Genomic DNA, 19773 nt, shown 5'->3' with positions numbered 1-19773 from the left:
CATGCACGTCACCGGTGTGATCGTCATGAACATCGTAATGATATTCGTAGTGAGCTGGTCCGTGATGTTCTTCGTCGTGATGGTAATGCTGGACTACGTCATGTTGCGCTTCGTTATGCCCACCGTAATGATTCTGAGCACTTACAACAGCGGCTAGCACAATGAATCCTAGCATCTATAAAAAGAAACCAAGATTTCAAAAGACAGTTGGAACGAAAATTTTGCATTGTTTCTTCCTTACCTTTAGGAACATGATGAGTATTTTGTGTGGTGCTTGCGGTATCCGTTGTATATGTCGAATTATCACTTACTTTTCCGACTTACCAGCAATCACTGATGCCAATTTCATTTGCTGAAACGCTATTTATACCACGCACCCAGACGACATCGTGTTGGGCATTTCACTTTCATTTGAGAAAGCATGGAATAGCCAGTTAGATGAGGTGTCTCAGTATAACCATAAATGGATGAGCTAACGTCTACATTGCGCCGGTACGATATGCTGAGCATATTTCATTCCTTTCAATTAGGCGATCATCGTTCATAAAACTGTACCAGCATAACATTCGCAAGATGGAAAAGGAGTTTGGTTACAGGTTTCGTAGAAACTGGTAGCGCATCAGGAAATACGATGACGTTGCTCCGAACGAAGCTGGTTTGTGCTCTGATAGGAAGCTCACATTGAAACTGGTTTCAATGTGAAGATCATCAGCAGCCGGTTGAAAGTGACACGTAATAGGATGTTGTATTTTTCTTAAATGGTTGTACGATTGTCAGGTAGTACTGGAATGAGTTGAACCAATCAAACGTTTTTCACAATCGATGGATCGGAACTTATTGTAGTAATGTTGTTTTCGTAAACTATGTTTTGTTAATAAACGGCACATGTTTTTCCATATAGACGACAAAACAAGCTATTTTCAAAAGCTTATATTGTAATAGAGTTGGCAATAGAGTTTTTGCCTTATTTCGGAATGTCTTAGTATATCTTAAAATCAACCGATTTTTTTTTTCATAATTTCAATACAAATGTTTAAGGGATATTGTCTCACTCGTTTCTTTATTCAAAAAAATTGATAAATTAGAAAAAGTCATTAAGATGCATGCATTGATCACATAATTAACAGCAACGAAAACAATCTTATACTTAATGATTGAGAACTAATGATTGAGAATGGATGATAAAAAGCAGCTAAACATGGATTAGATTTGTAATTTAGATCAATAAGTGTCAATAGCGAAATTAAGTACCGTTCAATCAGACTTAATAAAAGTTTACGAACCATGTAAATGTAAATCTACATAATTTGAATTTCATTTCAAAAGTTGTTGCCTTGTTGATAGGTGGGAGAAAATGCAGCAATAATGGCATGATCGCCCCACATTTGCGATATGAAAGACATTATTTCAATATTCGAAACTTGATGGCTATACCGAGAACGCGAAGTTTTATCACGGAATATGTCATAGATACAAAGTAACTGGCAGTACTAGTACAGCCTTACAGTTGCGATTATGATATTGTATATTCGTCGGACAAGAAGTCAGGATTTAATGTAAGTTTTTCCCAGAAACCAGCTTAGAGCTTGAAAACTGATGCCGAAGAATGTTAAAATTGTTCTTATTTCTAAGAAAATGAAATCAATCAGCTTGACACTGGTACTCCATGTTTAAATCCAGATCATTATCTGAGGCCAGTGCAGTATACGGATTTGTTGAATTTTTATATTGACCCACTGAAACAAGTTGCGGTGGCAAAATAAAAATGACAATAGTCGATAAAATACTAGTTTAACAGTGCTAATAATTGAAAATGTAGTTTGAGGCATATAATTGATGTTTTAGATTACTCGTTTTTATGTTTTAAATAACATAAATCAATAAAAATGGATTCGAATTTTTAGTACATACAAACTTTTATTACGTTGTAAATAAAAGCCATGTTTATCATGCTAGTTAATAGATAGTTTTCATCAATAAATTGAACAATACTAGTATCAATTTTTATGTACATATTTTCTAACAATTTCTTTCGATTGAGCATGAAAACTTATAAAATATATACACCTAAAAATTTTGAGTATTTTTCTAAACATAATATAACGTTGTATACAAGATTCCCGAGAACTAGCAAAGTATCTTTCAGTTCGTGTTGATGATGTGAAACGTTTAATGCTGTTGAAACAATTTTGGTACAGAGGAATAAACAATATTATAGTGAATATTAATTTATTGTGCTAACAAATTTACTATTAACAGTTTCATCAGGCATTTTAATAGTGGTAAGCTGGGTAAGCAACCTTGGCTACCGGCACGGCGACCTTCGCAATCGGAGCGGCGTACACTTTAGCAACTGGAGCAATAACCTTGGCGATAGGGATGGCCGTCTTGACAGGCTCGCGGCGAACGACGGCGTTGAATCCGTTGTGCTCATCTGCGGTGTAGTCGACCACACGGCGATATCCGTCCGCATCGATCAGCGTATACTGTCCGACCACATTGTCGCCATGGCGTTCCTCGTGTTGACTCTTGATATCACCGGTGTGGTCATCGTGCACGTCGTAGGCGAACTGATATTCGGCGGGAGCATCCGGATATTCGATGTGCTTGACGGCCACCGGGAGGACGGCAGCGCTAGCAACGGCCACCAGAGCGAACAGGGCGAAGTACTGTGGGATTCAATTTGGATGTTATGCACCTTTAATGAAATGTTCATCTTTAGTGAACTAAAGTTCTTACCTTGAACGCCATTTCTTGCTGTAAGAGGCTGGTATATCTGATTGAATGGAGCAACGAAATACGAATGATATTGAGTGTATGATTACGAGCCTTTTATATAGTGTGCTTTGGCTTCGAATTCTAACCAGTAGCTTATGTTCTGCTTAGCCCAATCCAATCCATTTTAGACCAACTGATCCTTGATTATTTATTCCAAAATTGCGGTGTCCATATCTTCAGCAAACCAAGTGACCTGCGCATTCAGCGCTTAATACATGAACGCACACGATGTCACGCTTGTTTGGCTCGTGAAACAAAATGTCCGGTGGGGTTTTGCTGAGGTGTGACCTCTAGAAGATTTGGTATATATGTACCTATACATCGATATTCATGCGATAAAATTTCATTGCGAATTTTGAGCACTAAATTCGGTCAGTTGCAACTCATGGTCCACCACCCAACGATTTCTGACAGCGTACATAGTATCAAAACGGACACGGCAAAAGCCGTCTCGAGACAGACTAGACAGCTGTGAACACACACCTTTCAATAGCACGTGGCTTTCCAGACGAAAACGTGATTGCGAACATGTTAGTACTTTTCCGCCCAGATGGACTGTGATTGGTATGGTAAAATTTAAAAAGACGAAAAAGATACCACGGTAGAGTTTGTAGGTGTTGTAGTTTTTGAGTCATAATTTATCATAGGGCAAAATATCAATGTACAATAATATGCAACACAATCAGTAGAGTGGGGACCACAGGTACTAATAGATTAATGGTCGATTAATACATAGTTTGTGGGCGAGCACTTTGCAATCGGTAGTCTATGTATTGGCCACCAGATTGCTCAGGATTGGGAAGCAAAATGAAGTATAAATATTCGAGTGCGTTCCAATTAAGAGTGTCAGTTGTCCATCAGCAATCCAACCGTTCAGCTTCACTTCAACTTTACGCCAATTTCTCAAATCCTTTAAAATGGCTTTCAAAGTAAGCTAGTCGTTGAAGGGATCATCGTTATTATTACATTCTAGTACTATCAAAACTAATACACTTTCGTTTGCAGTACTTCGCCCTGTTCGCTCTGGTGGCCGTTGCTAGCGCTGCCGTCCTCCCGGTGGCCGTCAAGCACATCGAATATCCGGATGCTCCCGCCGAATATCAGTTCGCCTACGACGTGCACGATGACCACACCGGTGATATCAAGAGTCAACACGAGGAACGCCATGGCGACAATCTGGTCGGACAGTACACGCTGATCGATGCGGACGGATATCGCCGTGTGGTCGACTACACCGCAGATGAGCACAACGGATTCAACGCCGTCGTTCGCCGCGAGCCTGTCAAGACGGCCATCCCTATCGCCAAGGTTATTGCTCCAGTTGCTAAAGTGTACGCCGCTCCGATTGCGAAGGTCGCCGTGCCGGTAGCCAAGGTTGCTTACCCAGCTTACCACTACTAAGAATAGGATTCAAGAGTCCTGATACCGTTGTTAATGTTTCCTACTTAGCTGAAATAAATAATTGATTAAAAACAATTTGTTCGATTGGATTCTCATTTATTCGTTACATATTATATTGATTCTACGATGGTTCATAAATTTAAACCACATTTATGTTTAGAAGAGATTTATCTTCCAGTAACTTCTTATTTAAGAATAATCAATCTGAATCAACGCTTTTATCTTGGATTTTTTTTTCAAATCCCAGAGTAACATCATAGAAAAAAAATTGTATTGTGTAACTGTGGCTGATTGAACAACTCGATATTGAATTTTCAAATGGATACAACATTGCATGCGAGACCGTTTCCATACGCAGGGAGCCAAGAATTCAAAAGGATACGCGTATCTCACATGGGCGTCGAGCGGTTGTTTTATTTGTTACATAAATTTAGTTAAGTCATGTCTCTAATTTTGAACAAAAACCATAATATATCTCCTCTCCCATAAACATATCCAGGCTTACATAAATATTAAACAGCTCTTTACGAAAAGAATGTTAAGCTGGATATGTGTAACAGCGGCAATATAAGTAAATGAAGCGAAAAACGCATGTTGAGTGATGATGATGAATGAGAGTAACTCTTCGAGCTACGACGTCTTCTGGGGTAACGGGTGTAAAAGGCTACTAATCATTTGCTTGGGCCATTTGTCCAGATTTATATGCCTGCACTGTATTAATTTCCATCAGAATTTTTTAAATGTGCTGCTACTAATTTTTGAATACCGCTCCTTCTAGAACAATATTGATTATGAAAGATTTGTGAGGCGAAATATGTCATCGGAATTGAGCCAGCGATTTTTTTGAACATGTGCCCTCAATATTGAACATATTACGATACTTTACAACAATCACAATTAAATAATGGCATGCTTACCGCAAAATTTTGTGAAATAAAAATTTGAATAAACAAACAGCCATATAAAAGCAAATGAGATGTTCTTGGCGATGGTGAATTGTATTTCACTTTTTGCCAAACTATGCAGTTTTAAATCCAAATGGTTGAATTAGATAGAGATGAGCAACATAAAAAATCGAAAAGAAATAAGTATAATTTAATGTTAATTTTATACTTCATTTGCAATCATCTCTTGTACGAGAAATAAGACAAAAGAACATCAGTCAAAACATTTATGGCATTTTTCTTATACAACCATTATAGATTCAAAAAGATAATTGATACATTTTGCATACTAATGTTGGAAATTACTTATACCTGAAGTCGTTTAAGTACAATACTCTTCGTTTGGTCGATAAATTTGAAAAATTTTGCACTTTTACGCTACCATTTGTGGATTGATAATTTGGGCGTTAACTACAGGTCAGTTCTGCAAAGAATTGCAGTATACCGCGGACATCATACACTACGCATTAACTAATGAAATTGCTATGCATTCCAACGGCCAAGTTGGGCCCCCTAATAACCGAGCTGATGATACCAGCGTCAGTTTAATTGCTCCTTGCGTAATCCTTGCAAACGCAAACTTTCGAGTGTGAAATGTACGACACCGGGCGGTGTGATTATGGGATTATTTGCGCGGCACAAATAAGACATGTACCGTGAAGTGACAAATTAATAAGTAATAGCACCGGTGACAGTGTTTCGTGCGCGGGAGAAATATGGAGGGGCAAAATACGCACGCTCACACTTCTGCCCTGGTTTCCCTTTTTTTTTTGCTTCTAGTAAGTAAACGCGGCACAGGAGAACCGTTGGTAAACGAGTTTTCGGAACGCGTGGTTTTAACGCGCCTTGCGTAGGTGCAAGTTGCGTATTGCGAGGCATGTGTGGCCGTTAGCGCAAGGTTGATTGGTTGTCAGTTAGTTTTTAGATTCTTCTCTGTTAAGGGTAGGATTATTTCGTGGGTCAAATGCATCGTAATTCGGCCGCTGCGACTTGGAGGTGGTGCAGCATGGGCTGAACTGGTTCACGTTACATCAAGCCTTGGGATGAAATTTGTTCGATTCGACGCTACGATTACAGCAAATACCTAGGACTGGATATTAACCGCTTCTTCTGGCACCGGTTTTCGGTACTGGCGATGCTTGACGTGTGCCACCTTCGCCTCGACTTACACCAGGTGCAGGTTTTACCACAAAAGTAGTTGAACTTGACGTTATACGGCATGCTTACTTTGGCGATAGATGCATTAGAAAAGTGTGATAGAAATCCTACTATAAAAAGCAGCGGATACCGTCAGAATTACATCAGTTACCACAAACTACGTACCAGGACACAGCAAGCAGCAGCAAAGCATCTGTTAAAATGGCTTTCAAAGTAAGTAACCATCCCTGGCAATTATCATTCTTCTATCGATTGACTGTTGAAATTTAATGGAATTTCATCCTATAATAGCTCATCGTTGCTTTGACCATCGTCGGTTTTGCCAACGCCGTTCTGCTGCCAACATTGGTAAAGAAAGTGGAGCTAGAAGCACCGGCCGAGTACCAGTTCTCGTACTCCGTGCACGATGACCACACCGGCGATGTCAAGAGCCAACAGGAGGAACGCCATGGCGATGACGTGAAAGGCCAGTATTCTCTGGTCGATGCCGATGGATTCCGCCGTGTGGTCGACTACACCGCAGATGAGCACAACGGATTCAACGCCGTCGTTCGCCGGGAACCGTTGGCTGGACACAAGCTGGTCAAGACGGTGGTTCCCGTAACTAAGCTTGCTGTTCCAGTAGCGCACTATGTAGCCCCTGCTGTGAAGGTTGCTGTGCCTGTTGCGAAATATGCCGTTCCAGTGGCCACCGTAAGCTACTCTGCTCCTAGCCTCGCCTATCATTACTAAGCACATCCAGTTGCCAGTTTCATACAGCGTCAGTACCTTTCAATAAACTTATCATAGAACATATTATTTTCTAGTGGCTCATTTTTGTTGTAACGATCAAGTGTGACGGAGTAGCCATATCGGACTACACAGAGAATGCTTTAGCAAGTAGGAGAAAAAAATGAGTTTCGAGTCAAAGTTTCCACTGCATAAGGTATGCCTGGGAAAAACGGTAGCAGCACCATTTCCAAATAATGACGAAATGCATGTAAATGGCTGGAGCACAAAATCGGAATCATGTGAGGTCTTGTACAAGAAAATTAAATCGCAGAATTTAACGGCGTACCTAAAAGGATTTCAGTACGAATGCGCAAATAATAACAGCGCCAAAGAAAGCTTACATGTCAAGTGGTGAACTTGTCAAGTACACTCCAGTCTCCCGACCTCCCGAGCAAAGTTGTGATGCAAAAAAAAAAAAAAACAACCCCCCATAACCTCCAAACGTTTGCAAACAGGTTTTCCATGGCTCAGCCCATTGCCAAAAATATGTCGCTCTTAAATGGCCCCGTTTTGCCCGCGGGCCGCAAGCCGTAGGAGGTTAAAATTTTCGGTAAAAGTATAACGTCTCAGCACCGGCTACACACAATCGTGGGGGTCGGCTCCCTCGACGCCGAAAGGGCCTGCAGCGTAGGATCATTATGAACCGCTTTGCCAGGCCGTCACACGGAATCGCCATGAAGTATGCTGGTTTGCCCTCACAGCAGACTGGGTCGCTCCAAAACAGGGAGGGGACGAATGTGAGCCAAAAAAAAAATATGCTCCAGGTCACATTCGCGTCTCTGCTTTGAGGAGACTGGTACGATCGTGGTACGATCTGGAACATGGGCTACAGTGGCCACAAATTCCGCCTGTGCGCCAGTGAAAACAGCACTCTCATTTACTCTCTTTCTCAAGTGCATGCCTTCCCCTGGGGGGAAAAGATCGCAATCACCTCGCGGTAGTAATGGCTGGCGAACTCTTCTGGATCTTGTGGAAACGGGGCGAGCAAAAAAAGCAACCTTGAAAGTAGACGAAATGGTTGTTATATAATCGAAACACGATACTCTTGATCCAAAATCGTTCGATCGAGACCATGGGATACAGGCAGCTGACGAACGAGTTTTTTGTTGGGAATGATGCCGTCGCTTTGCTGAGCAGCAGGAGAAAGAGAAGAGAACGGTGCAACAGGAACAGCATCGGGGCAACAGACACATTTCGTATATGAATCGGCTCGTAGGTACTTACATATAAGGAATATGTATGTCAATGGAATGAAAATGAAAACGACAGTCTTTTCATCACTGCACCTTCCCGTGCGCCGAAGGGAGTGGCACTATTCAGCTTTTCCTGGAAATTTACAAAGAGCAATGCGTGAAGGTCAGTAACATGCGCTTAATGAAGATATAGCTTTGGATAGGGGTTGGATGGACCTTGCTGAGAGTTAGAAATTGAAAAAAAAAAACAAACATGCCGTAATCTCAGTAAAATATTCAGATGCTTCAGTGCTTAATGAAGATGTAGTTTTGGACAATGCTTGAAGCTAAATGGATAAACTTTACTGAGCATGAAATATAAGAAAAAGCAAATTCACGCCAACCACATAAAATATTCAAAAGGGTAAGAGTAGGTAAATATCAAATTGATGCATTTGATATCACGTTGTTGTAATGTAATTCACACGTACAAGAGTAAATAGCTCATAATATGATATGCATTATAATACATTATATGGTTTCTAAAGCTTTAGTATACATTAGATTGGTATTTTTTAGCTTATGGCTTTCAATAAATAGAATACTTTCCTACAAACAGATACTTTGCATTTTGTAAAAAGTAAAGGGGATTTTATCTTAATTTACGTGCATCTCACCACCATGTTTGGTATTCATTGTAAAATTTAAACTAACCGAAGCCGTGGGAAATTTTGTCGAAGGATCGAATGTTAAGGTCATGGTGGGCACGATCCGAATGCTTCGAGCAGCATCACCGAAACAAACTGAAAAAGAGGTTCGCTCACATAGTAACCCGTCGAATCTCTAATGCTCGAAGGCATTGTATTAACCCTTTGGCAAACATTCAAGGGTTTCTTATTTTAAAGCTCATTTGTCAGCCCTGCAGTGAATTCCCGAGAAATAGTTCCCCATCGCCGGTTCACTAGGTAGAAGCGTATGGTTTCTAATGCATCTTCAAAATGCCCCACCAGATTGATTCGCTGAAACATATGTTTCTTTTTTTGGAAATAAAAAAAAACGCTACTACTTCGCAGAAAGCCTATTTGATAGATTGCGGTGGCCGTCCTACGACGGTCGACGTTCATCAGGTTGATATGAGTGACAGACTACTGCATGGGCTCTGATCCGATCCGTTTGCCTGACCCGCAGCTCACTGTCGGCTCGGAACGGCGTGCCTCGGCTAGGGAAGGGAGACAGATTTTTGCAACATCTGAATCATGCCCCCCAGCGGTATGAGAGTGATTTCGCGAAGAGCGTGGAGGGAACGGGAAAAAATAATAAAAATCATATTTTGCATGTACTGCCAAAAACCAACCGTCTGGGCGAATGGAATGTAAGGAGGGAACTCGATGGATATGAAAAAAAAGGCATGAGAGATAATCAATGGTGGCAAAAAAGCCATCGCGAATACTATCCCCGCTCGAATGATTGGAAGTGGCAAAGCAAGAACATGCCATGGAGCAATACTGACAAGCCGCACGACCTGCAACCGATCACCCAGGGTTGATAGTTCAACTGTTTCGGGGACCCGATCCCATCGGATATAAATAGCGAATTTTAGCATCAAATCGGCATCAGTTCATTCAGCGCCTTCAGCAAGACACGACCAAACAGCAAATCAACACCCAAACCGCGATCGAAAATGGCATTCAAGGTATGAGCAAAACGCCGATCCAACCGAACAGTACAGTGAAAGTATACATGCATACGCGAATCTTACAATTTGTTGCATTTCTTCATCACAGTTCTTGGCCGTCGTTGCTCTGCTTGCCGTTGCAAGTGCCCAGCATTACGATCCGCATCATTATCAGCCACAGTACCACCAGTACCACCATGAGCCGGCCGTCGTCAAGACCATTCAGCCTGCTTTGATCAAGACCGTACAGCCTGCTCTGGTCAAGACCGTGAAGCACGTCGAGTACCCAGAAGCCCCGGCCGAGTACCAGTTCCAGTACTCCGTCCATGATGAGCATACCGGAGACATCAAGAGCCAACAGGAGGAACGTCACGGAGATGATGTCAAGGGACAGTACACCCTAATCGATGCCGATGGTCATCGTCGCGTCGTCGACTACACCGCCGATGAGCACAACGGATTCAACGCCGTCGTCCGCCGTGAGCCTCTGGAGGGACACAAGATCGTCAAGACGATCGCCCCAGTTGCGAAGGTGATTGCTCCTCTTCCGGTCGCCAAGGTGTACACCGCCCCGATTGCCAAGGTTATCGCTCCTCAGGTGCACTACAGCCACCAGCCCCACTACGATCAGCACTACTAAGTGGTTCGATTACTATAAGATTCTTTCCACGGAGCAGCCTATAACAAGCCAACCGTCCATTTTCATTTTCCTCTCATCTCATGCTGTCCCATCTTCCATCCACATTAGAACAATTGTAATGCCAATACGATGTAAATAAAATATCAAATGTACACACTCAAACGTTTAACGTTTAAAGAATTAACTTTCTACTGGCACAAGTGGCTCAGCGATACTTGTTGTAAAGTGCAAAATGCTTCGATGCTGCGCTCGTATGTAGTAATGCATGCTCGTATTTCAATGCATGGAATCAATTCGGTTATCAAATTGTTATTTTTACCATTGCATACTTTAAAAATATACGCAGCACAGTCTAGCTGAAATGTGCTGTTCTAAATACAAAGTAATTGATTTGATTGATCTATTTATCCCATTTCATTTAACTACACTCAGTTTTTGTCTTTCTTATCAGGTCAAATTACTTTGCATATCGTACTATATTCAATTTACTGGCACTCTATCCTTTCCGAAGTTGGCTTTTCAACCCCTAAACTAACTCACTCTATTTTTCCTTGTTCTATTTTTACCACAACTTATCCTTCGCCGATTCCGAAGCTATTTTTCTCATCAAACCCTTCCGTTAAATTGATATTTCTGCATCGATGTTCTTCAAAATAACTGTGCCTTTTGAAAATCTTCTCATCTGGCTAATTAGCTTATTTATTATTCTTTGCCACCAAACGGAAGAAAAAGCGCTTATATTAAATGTTGTTTGATGTTTCGAATAAGGTTCGATAAAATTATTAGGAGATCTCATCCACCTTCCCTTCCATAAGACATAGTTATGGTAGCAATGAATTTGGTAATATCTCACTAGTTGGTCAATCTTTTCATTCAACCATTTTTACTGCAACTTCACGCTGTCGTTTGCATTGAGCAAAATATTTTTTATACATTATATGTATTATTGTGTTTGCTAAGCACTGTAAGGGAAGAAACTACTATTTTATCAGACATAAAGAGTAAAATACATCATATTTGCACAATATAAGGCAAATTCGTTGCCATTTATATGGGCGATATTTCAAGAGGTGTGATGTACGGGAATCCCATCTGCAATCTGCTGGGAGAGTTCAATATTCCTCCCTCACTTATTTTCGCACATCGCGGAGGAGTTCACCTTTGACATCCAGTGCAAAATGATTTAAGGCTCTATCACTCTATTTAAAGTAGCGCAAATTTTTTATCGGTTCGTCGTACTGGAGCGTTTGGTGATCTATGCTTGGATCAAGAAAAAATTATAAAAACCGTATTTATCAATGAAACATATTTATGAGCTACTGGTAGGTTGATAAAATTTAGTTTTTGTTACGAAAAATAAAGATTATAGCTTGAGTGTTATCGTCTTATTATTTAATCATGCCATTCGTATATATTCGCACTGTTCAAATGCACATTGTTCTCAATATTTTCCCACGACATGTTCGAACATTTTGCGCTTTTTTTAGAGTCCTACACATATCGGATCACATAGTCACCTCACCCATGCGAAAGAGTAAAAATAAGTTGATTTTGACATTTATTGTAGCAGCATCGCTTTCATCAAACGATAGCACTTTATGTACACACCTATGTCGTCTATTTACAATTAGTTAACGTAACAGCCATTCAATCGATTCGCTTCATAAAGGTCGGTTCCGTACTAGGAGCATCTGCACACTCACGTGTTTGGCTCTGGCAGATCGCTTAGTAATGGTAGTTGCTGGACGGTCCGTGGAACTGCACGTGGTTGACGGCATCATGGTGCGGAGCGTACGCAACCGGAACCTTAGCGACCGGAAGGGCAACCTTAGCGACGGCAGGAAGTGCTACCTTAGCCACAGGAGCGGCGTATACCTTGGCCGGAGCCTGGTAGTACTGCTGAGCGGGCTGCTGATAATGGACAGGCTGCTGATAGTGGACAGGCTGTGGAGCGAACACCTTCGTGACGGTCGGGGCAGCGTAGACCTTAGCCACCGGAGCGACCAGCTTAGCAACAGGAGCAAGCGTTTTCACGACTTTGTGGCCCTCAACAGGTTCACGGCGGACAACGGCGTTGAATCCGTTATGGTCGTCAGCGGTGTAGTCCACAATACGGCGGTATCCATCGGCATCGATCAGGGTGTACTGTCCCTTGACGACATCTCCGTGGCGTTCCTCCTGCTGGCTCTTGACGTCACCAGTATGGTCATCGTGCACATCGTAAGCGAACTGGTACTCGGCCGGGGCATCAGGATACTCGACGTGTTTCACGGTCTTGACCAGGGCAGGCTGCACGGTCTTGACCAGGGCAGGCTGGACAGTCTTGACCAGAGCGGGCTGCTTGTAAACCACCTGTTGTGGCTGGTAGTGCTGATATTCCGGCTGGTGGTGGTACTGGGGTTGCTGGTACTGATGGTAATGCTGGGCGCTGGCCACAGCGATAAGCGCAAACAGGGCGATGCTCTGCGAATGTAGAAACCAATAGAACAAATTAGAACTTGCCAATGTTCGCTCACGCACTAGTTAGCACACAGCACCGGAATGGTAGCACTTGTAAGGTTACGCACTTTGAAAGCCATCACGGCTGAAAATCTGGTATGCTTCCTTGCAGGACCCTTCGGAACACTAAACACCGATCGTAGCCGTCTCGAAGGCTTTGGTAAACTGTGCTAATTCTCGGGTCAACACTCACTTTATATACTGATTTCAGCAAACTGCTACAGATTAGTCCAAGGGACCGACGGAGTTTATGGTCGCAGGTTCGTTGGGGGTAAAAAGGCCCTTGTACGCCGCGAACCTATTCCGTCTCGATCGCACCGGGGCTTGCACTAATTTTTGGTGAAATGTGTCACAACGCGGTGACTGTGGCGGCATCGTCTTGTCCCACTCGTTCACTTGGATCACTACGGGTGTGCGTGGCAGGTGAACCCCTGACTCGGTGTGCCACTTGGAGAAGGGGATCTGAAGCCAGGCCGATGAGATCATTATTCCGGGCGTAAACCACACCTTTTTGCAGCTGGGAGGTTCATAGCGCCACACCGCTCGGTGCTCCGGATTAGCATCCGCTGCTAATGGTGCGCACTCGCGGAGTAGGGACGATGATCCATAAGACACCCGTGCGCTTGGAATAACTTTTTGGCGGTCAAACCCCGCGCGGGAGAGCGATTTTCTGTCGAATGTTTCAATTTTGAGGGGATTGGGTAAACTTCAAACATTCGGAACGACCCCTGGAACGGCAGCCCATTGCCGTTGCCTACGGCGAGGTGTTCGTATCGGATCAACGGTCTAATGCTGACCGCAGATGTCCGTCCGGTCCATATCCGTTGGTTGCTTCGGGGTAGCTGAAGATAATTAATGAGTACCTACGTCTGCTAGCTTCGATGGCTGGGTTTGGTTCAAGTTCAGGTGGACCTTTCCTTCTGTGACACCCTTTGGGCTCACGTGGCCGAAGGATAGACGAAAGGCGTTTCACGTCTACGCATGCACTAATTAATCTTCGAGCAAGGGCACTCATTGACATGTTGGGGATCCCGCCCGTCTTTCCGATGATTTTGAGCGTTTATCAATTAGTGCGCGATCAATGGAAGATGGATCAATGGGCGGAATTCCGTGTCACGTCCCGAAAGGGTTTCAATGCCCGATCAGCGTAAGGCTAATGATACCCATTTGTTGGAAACATGCACTCGAGAACCTACATCATAGCACAATCGTTCGGCTGAAGGACACTTGAGGGTATGCTAGTTTGGTAGAGATGGTGGAGATCTTTTTGGTGATACATTTCCTAATACACGGCGAACCTTGAACTATACTCGAAGATGGAGTGCTTTTATTACCCACAAGGTATCGCATAGGTGATCTATGCTGTACTACTTTTGTATAAATATTCTTAGTCATGCCAATCATATTACACAGCTTGTGTTTTGAGGGGGATTTAAAGCGATCGTGGCTTTGTGATTGCATTATTTCCAACATTTTTACCATCAATCCCTAGAATACGATGATTTATCATAGTCTAGCCAAAAATATTTTTTGTAATGATCAGCCAAATATCTCAATCAAACCAGTCACACCCAATCATTGTAGGGCAAAGCAATCAATCAGACAAGGCAATATCTATACGTTGGAGTTTGCATTGTGCAGAAATACCTAAGTAGGCATAAGCATGGAGAAAAAATGAATCGCTTCGGTCTGCTAGATTCATGACCATGAGCTCATAAATCAACATTATAACAGTGTGTCATATAAATAATCCTATGAATAAATTATTTACTTGGGTTTCACTATTTGTAAAAGTTTAATAGTTTTTGTTCTACTTTTAATTATAACTTAATACAATTTATTGTTCCAATCATAGCAAATATTTGTCGTTTGAATTGTATTCTAATACGTTAACTTAATGTATTACAATGTATTGTCCCTAATTTCTCTTTCACTCTCTGTATTTTGCGATCAGCGCATAGCAGTTCCAATCCTCATAGCAGCCTATTTGAGACGGCATGTTAAGTAAACAAATGATCAAGCAGTTGCATTGATTGGTCCGTCGTTTCCAGGTGGTCGCTGCACACGATGTATCGTTAAAAAAAAGCAGTCCAATGGATGTTGAACGCGTTCGCATTATGCAACGTTCAGCTTCAAAGATGCCTAGTGAAACGGCAATCGCGAAGGAGAGCGGGAAATGCGTTCTTCAATTTTTATAAATTTTACTTCATCCTCTGTCTTTTGGTTCACCCTCCTCTAGGTTGGCGTCGCTCGTGTTGCTCCATTCAACCTCTCACAACTTAGCTTGATTGGCATCACGCGACAGTGCGTTACTATTCCGCAATGAAGAAAGCCGATCAATCTTGATCTACCATTGCGTTTTAAAATTGTCGCCTTCTCTCGTAGGCTAGGCAGGCGACCGATTTTCGCACGGAGCTCCAAGTTGCATGCAATTTCACCAGAGGAATGACCTTGTACTGTTGCGTTATATAATATTGCCGCTCGTGATGATTTGTGACATTGTCGCATGTGTTACTTTATCGGCAGCCGTTGGACACTTGTCGATCGATCGTGAGTCATTGACATCGTTTAATGCCGCCATAGCGTAACTTTATTATTCGTATCTTGATATAATTAATTATTTTGAAATCAACATAATGTGCGAAAGTATTGTACGCTTTTGCTTACATTTGATGATCGTCTCGACTGTGAGCTTTGTCATAAGCCAAGCATAATATAGTAAATAAATATGTTGTTGTTTCCTCATGTTTTGTTGTGCTTTTGTTCTACTTATAGCGGCATTGTGTTCCTTGTTTCAGATCAATTTGGTTTTTTATCATCTAGCGGCACCTGTGGCGTAGATACATGAAATAGTTAATTACTTAAACAGTGTAGAAAACATACCTAATTTTGAAATACTAAAACGATTGACAAATATGATCGACAAATATTCAACTATCACTGCAAACCGGTCTCTCATTTCTGAATCATCTTCAGTGTCATGATGATGAGATTTTTTTATACACCCAAAACCAGTCCCCGTTACTGTCCCAATTCGGCCGAAGATCAAAGTCAAGAGAAGACTGACGGAAGGCAATCAACTGAAGAAGATAATGAATTCGCGAAGCCTCGAACTTGACTTTATGCTCACTTCCTGAGCACTAAGCACATTATATGGTGTTTTGTGCGTGTTTTGTCGATCCACATAAAGTCATAAGAATTACATAACGGATCACACTGGTGAATGGATCCAAGTCGATGAGCGTTTAACCGAAGCGTCTAAGCGATGTGGTGATACAAAATAGTTGCCTCAAATAAATAACTTTATAATACTAAGTTATTGACGCATTTGTTTGTTAAGTTATAGATCGTCACACTAATGGCAAAAATTCACATGCTTCAAAATCGAAATAGGTTGAAACTTACAATGAACGCTAAAATATTGTAGCAATGGCATGGCGTGGTGATAGTAAATACTTGCAAATCGATCGTCCAGCTTGACCTCCCTTCTTTTGGTACTTTTTAGCTTACCACGAGCAGCTGTGCAGAGGCAACTGACACGTCGAGCTTTCACTCTTCTACTCATCGGGTTAACCTGAAACGTGCTGGGTGTGATGTAACGCCAAAATCGGCAAGAAATTCATTCAAGTCCTCGACCGTGAAAACCGACCGACGTATAGGCAGTGCGCAATGTGATTGGTTCGGGAGTCGGTTGTACTGTAGACCCAAGGCACCAACGTGCCACAGTCTCTGAAAGAGGTCAGCTATCTCCCACATGCATACCGCCTGCAGCGAATGGTTCGAATCGGTAAAGATTGGGCGAATGCTCGATGATGGTGAATGATTATTGCCGAGCTCTGCTTAATTGGTTCATTTCCCTACCGCACCCGGGCGATCACGCTGAGTGCAGCCAAAAGAAGGATCGAAAAGTGTTTGGAAATGATCGATCGTTTTGGGTTAATTCTAGGGTAAATACTAGTACGTGTCATTTTGTTGCCAGAACCTGACTTGTTCACATAATTACTTCATGATTATTTTACATGTAGTACATAATTTATCATTAATCGATCGTACCATATCTGTAAGCTCCACAATCACGACGGTGTGGGTGAAAAGTGCTTCGTCCTTATTGAATATCCAAAGCTGTAGTATTGCTTGCAGTCGTGAGCTCTAGTGTGAATGGTGTACGATCCCTTCGGCAAAGTCATTTTGCGAACTATTTACCCACCGGGAGCACCTATCTGTCAGTAGTTTATTGTGCCGGTGCTGATATTTCGTTCATTTTTTGTTGCTCCTGCTGCGAAATGTAGTTTATTTCGCGTTTAAATGTAACGTTTTTGCACGTTCCACGTTATTCTCCGATTCCTTTCTTTATTCCGTTGAACATTTCGTTCATAGCCTTGATATGGCTGGCTTGTTCGGTTGGATACCCGCCGCGGCCGGCGCTGGGCGTCTGATTTTTTGTTGTTATCGTTTACAGTGAAAAATTGGATCAATTCATTTAAGTGCCGATAAAGCGCAGCACCGGCATCCACTTTGGCTAAGTGAGTCCAATAGGGACGTCGGTTTGCCGAAATTTGGCAACGCGCAAATCACGGTCTAAGAAATTTGGCCTGGAAGCATATCAAGGCAGCACGTTTTTGCATACCCTTAGTTGCAGGCCGACCATTTCAGAAAAGAGTGACGGGCTGCCAGTTAATGAATCGATCGGGGTCATATTTTAGGTGTCCTTCCCAGGCGTGATTGTGAACGCCGTGGGCACAGTAAATTGTTTGTTGTGACCCACATGGGTGTAGCCCAACCCTCATGTGGGTCAGGTAGACGAATTGGCGAATGGAGTTAAGTTTATCAAGCTTACCTCTGATCCTTCCTGTAGCGTGATTTGTTGGGCAGATTGGGGACTCTCAAAAGGGTGGCTTAGCTTGTAACCGACAAAAAATTATATTAATGATAATGATAACAACTGAACATAACGATCAAGAGCAATGATACCTGGCGTAATGGGGAGGTCATGGAGTCAACATCACCCGGTGAGAGAGGAAGGCTGCGGTATTGGTTCAACTGGGCTGTTAAATCTCTATTCTGTTGCTCCAAACGATCGTTAGTGTTTTCCAAATGATCGATCTATAGACAAATTATTTGGCTATTTCATGTGTTTTCTTTTTAATTTCATGTTATTCCATAATACATTACCGACTCTAGTTCAAATTCTAAATCATCGATCGTGGAATATGCTTTGCGTAGCTGCTTTTCCAAAACACTGCATCGATTTTCAAGGGTAGCCATTTTATCTTCTGCTGGCTTAATGTTGCTTCCATCAGAAAGCTTGCCTGAAAACACATGAAATTGAAACCATATGATCCGTTAAACTATTTTAATGTGCCACTGTGCAGTGCACTGTTCGTCTTTACCGACAATTTCCACTCGCACTTGTTTTCTCTGCAATCTCGACTTTTTCGTGTTGGCGTTTTGTTCAAATGATTTAAGTTTCTGATTTTGAGCAACGTACTCCTGAATAAGTTCATTGTAACGTTTCTTCAGCAATGCCTGTGCCTCGAACTGTTGAGCGTTGTTAACTATTTCCTTTTCTAGCACCGTCTTGCACCGCATCCGTTCCTCCTCGGCCCGTGCATACTGCGCCCGGAAATGAGCTACATCCTCCACCAGCACGTGATTCTCAAGTTGGAGCTTACGATTTTTGGTTTCCACTACAAACACAAAAGCAGGGCGATATTTTCACAGGTTTCTACTTGAATTACATCTGGTACCCACGCGTGTCTAGTTGGGCAATCAAATCACGGATTTTTTTGTTTAATCGCAACAGATTTTCTTCATATTTATCCATGTTGAATTGGAAACGGTGTATGAATGCGAGCAAACATTCGGAATCAATGAGGTTAGTGTTTGTCATTGAACAGTTTATCAATGATTTGGTCTAGAGCGTACGATTTAGTATGATAAGATAACATTTGAATTACGATAAAGCAAAGCGATGTTTTATGTCGCCTTGGCAAGCAGGCTAGGCGCATTGCTAGTGGTAATCTTTATATGGTGGTAATCTATGAATAAACCATTTTATTAAGTTAATTAAACACTCAAAAATATATGTTGTACCTTGTGTAACGTCTTGTATAGTAATGATTCTGTTTCTATTATTATAGCTTGTTTTGGATGAAATGTACTAGCAATGTTTGATGAACAAAAACTCTAACCTCATTTTTTTAATTGAAAAATAAATAAGAACAACAAAAAAACTCGTTAAATAAACAAAAATCTGATGAAATAATATTTGCTATTGCTTTTGATGTTTCTCAAGTATGATTTAAAACAAAAAGTTTCTTTCACTGTATTTGAAAATTAGGTTCCAAAATACAATTCCAATTCTGGCAATCTCCTACATTCTTCTCTTTGATCAAAGCTATTTTCTCAATGCTGTTTTCCATAGTTTAAATTTAGCTTTGATCTTTGCCTTTTGTCCTTTGTTAACTTTATTTGACGTTGTAATATTCATAAACCAGATGAAATAAATGTGTAATTTTCCAAATAAAATTCAATAACATTATGATATTAGTTATTATTTGAAAAAAAAAAACAGTGATTTTATTCCAATGTGCCTGATGTCATATTCGTTTCTTGCCATTTATTTCACTTGCCGGACTCTCATCCGCTAACCATTATTAGTACAACAGCTTTAGTACATTCATCCAGCTTCATAGGAGTTCATTTTGAACTGGGTGAACCGATGAGTGAGTGCAC

The 19773-nt window shown here is 41.8% G+C and overlaps 6 protein-coding genes across 7 annotated transcripts in view; 3 read left to right on the top strand and 3 right to left on the bottom strand.

The window, feature by feature from the left end:
• Window positions 1-4179, top strand: part of LOC128724146 (uncharacterized) — a 29875-nt gene extending 25696 nt beyond the window's left edge. The window contains exon 5 of the mRNA XM_053817910.1: window positions 3847-4179. Within this exon, the coding sequence (XP_053673885.1) occupies window positions 3847-4179 (333 nt within the window). The remainder of the gene's footprint in view (window positions 1-3846) is intronic.
• LOC128723192 (larval cuticle protein A2B-like) lies at window positions 2274-2751 on the bottom strand. The gene is made up of 2 exons (XM_053816909.1): window positions 2740-2751; window positions 2274-2669 (listed from the first exon to the last, which is right to left on the bottom strand). The coding sequence occupies exons 1-2, from the start codon at window positions 2749-2751 to the stop codon at window positions 2274-2276; spliced, it is 408 nt and encodes a 135-aa protein (XP_053672884.1).
• Window positions 4180-6415: 2236 nt separating the features above from the next.
• LOC128723198 (cuticle protein-like) lies at window positions 6416-7079 on the top strand. The gene is made up of 2 exons (XM_053816916.1): window positions 6416-6494; window positions 6573-7079. Exons 1-2 carry the CDS (start codon window positions 6483-6485, stop codon window positions 7011-7013), a joined length of 453 nt encoding a protein of 150 aa, XP_053672891.1. The 5' UTR covers window positions 6416-6482; the 3' UTR covers window positions 7014-7079.
• Window positions 7080-9856: 2777 nt separating this feature from the next.
• LOC128723190 (larval cuticle protein A2B-like) lies at window positions 9857-10686 on the top strand. Its single transcript, XM_053816908.1, has 2 exons — window positions 9857-9917; window positions 10009-10686. The coding sequence occupies exons 1-2, from the start codon at window positions 9906-9908 to the stop codon at window positions 10537-10539; spliced, it is 543 nt and encodes a 180-aa protein (XP_053672883.1). The 5' UTR covers window positions 9857-9905; the 3' UTR covers window positions 10540-10686.
• Window positions 10687-12159: 1473 nt separating this feature from the next.
• LOC128723186 (pupal cuticle protein Edg-84A-like) lies at window positions 12160-13143 on the bottom strand. Of its 2 annotated transcripts, XM_053816904.1 has the most exons (3): window positions 13107-13118; window positions 12892-13002; window positions 12160-12852 (listed from the first exon to the last, which is right to left on the bottom strand). In XM_053816904.1, exons 1-3 carry the CDS (start codon window positions 13116-13118, stop codon window positions 12265-12267), a joined length of 711 nt encoding a protein of 236 aa, XP_053672879.1. In that variant the 3' UTR covers window positions 12160-12264. The 2 variants fall into 2 exon arrangements, with proteins under 2 accessions (XP_053672879.1, XP_053672878.1); XM_053816903.1 differs by having other exon boundaries at window positions 12160-13002; window positions 13107-13143.
• A 4375-nt stretch (window positions 13144-17518) lies between these two features.
• LOC128724145 (myosin-13-like) lies at window positions 17519-18892 on the bottom strand. The gene is made up of 6 exons (XM_053817909.1): window positions 18790-18892; window positions 18429-18725; window positions 18211-18347; window positions 18002-18141; window positions 17876-17933; window positions 17519-17557 (listed from the first exon to the last, which is right to left on the bottom strand). The coding sequence occupies exons 1-6, from the start codon at window positions 18860-18862 to the stop codon at window positions 17519-17521; spliced, it is 744 nt and encodes a 247-aa protein (XP_053673884.1). The 5' UTR covers window positions 18863-18892.
• Between the last annotated feature and the right edge of the window lie 881 nt (window positions 18893-19773).

This window comes from Anopheles nili, chromosome 3, assembly GCF_943737925.1.
Source record: "Anopheles nili chromosome 3, idAnoNiliSN_F5_01, whole genome shotgun sequence".
Lineage (NCBI taxonomy): Eukaryota > Metazoa > Arthropoda > Insecta > Diptera > Culicidae > Anopheles > Anopheles nili.
The sequence above is the reverse complement of the archived record's forward strand: the minus strand, read 5'-3'. Positions and strand labels throughout refer to the sequence as shown.

Bases quoted from the DNA above. Each gene is read 5' to 3' on its own strand.
- LOC128724145 (XM_053817909.1), bottom strand. From the start codon at position 18,862: ATGGATAAATATGAAGAAAATCTGTTGCGATTAAACAAAAAAATCCGT. The intron at 18,348-18,428 runs GTAAAGACGAAC...ATGTGTTTTCAG, and splicing joins AGTGCGAGTGGAAATTGTCG to GCAAGCTTTCTGATGGAAGC. The intron at 18,142-18,210 runs GTAATGTATTAT...ATTTGTCTATAG, and splicing joins TAGAATTTGAACTAGAGTCG to ATCGATCATTTGGAAAACAC.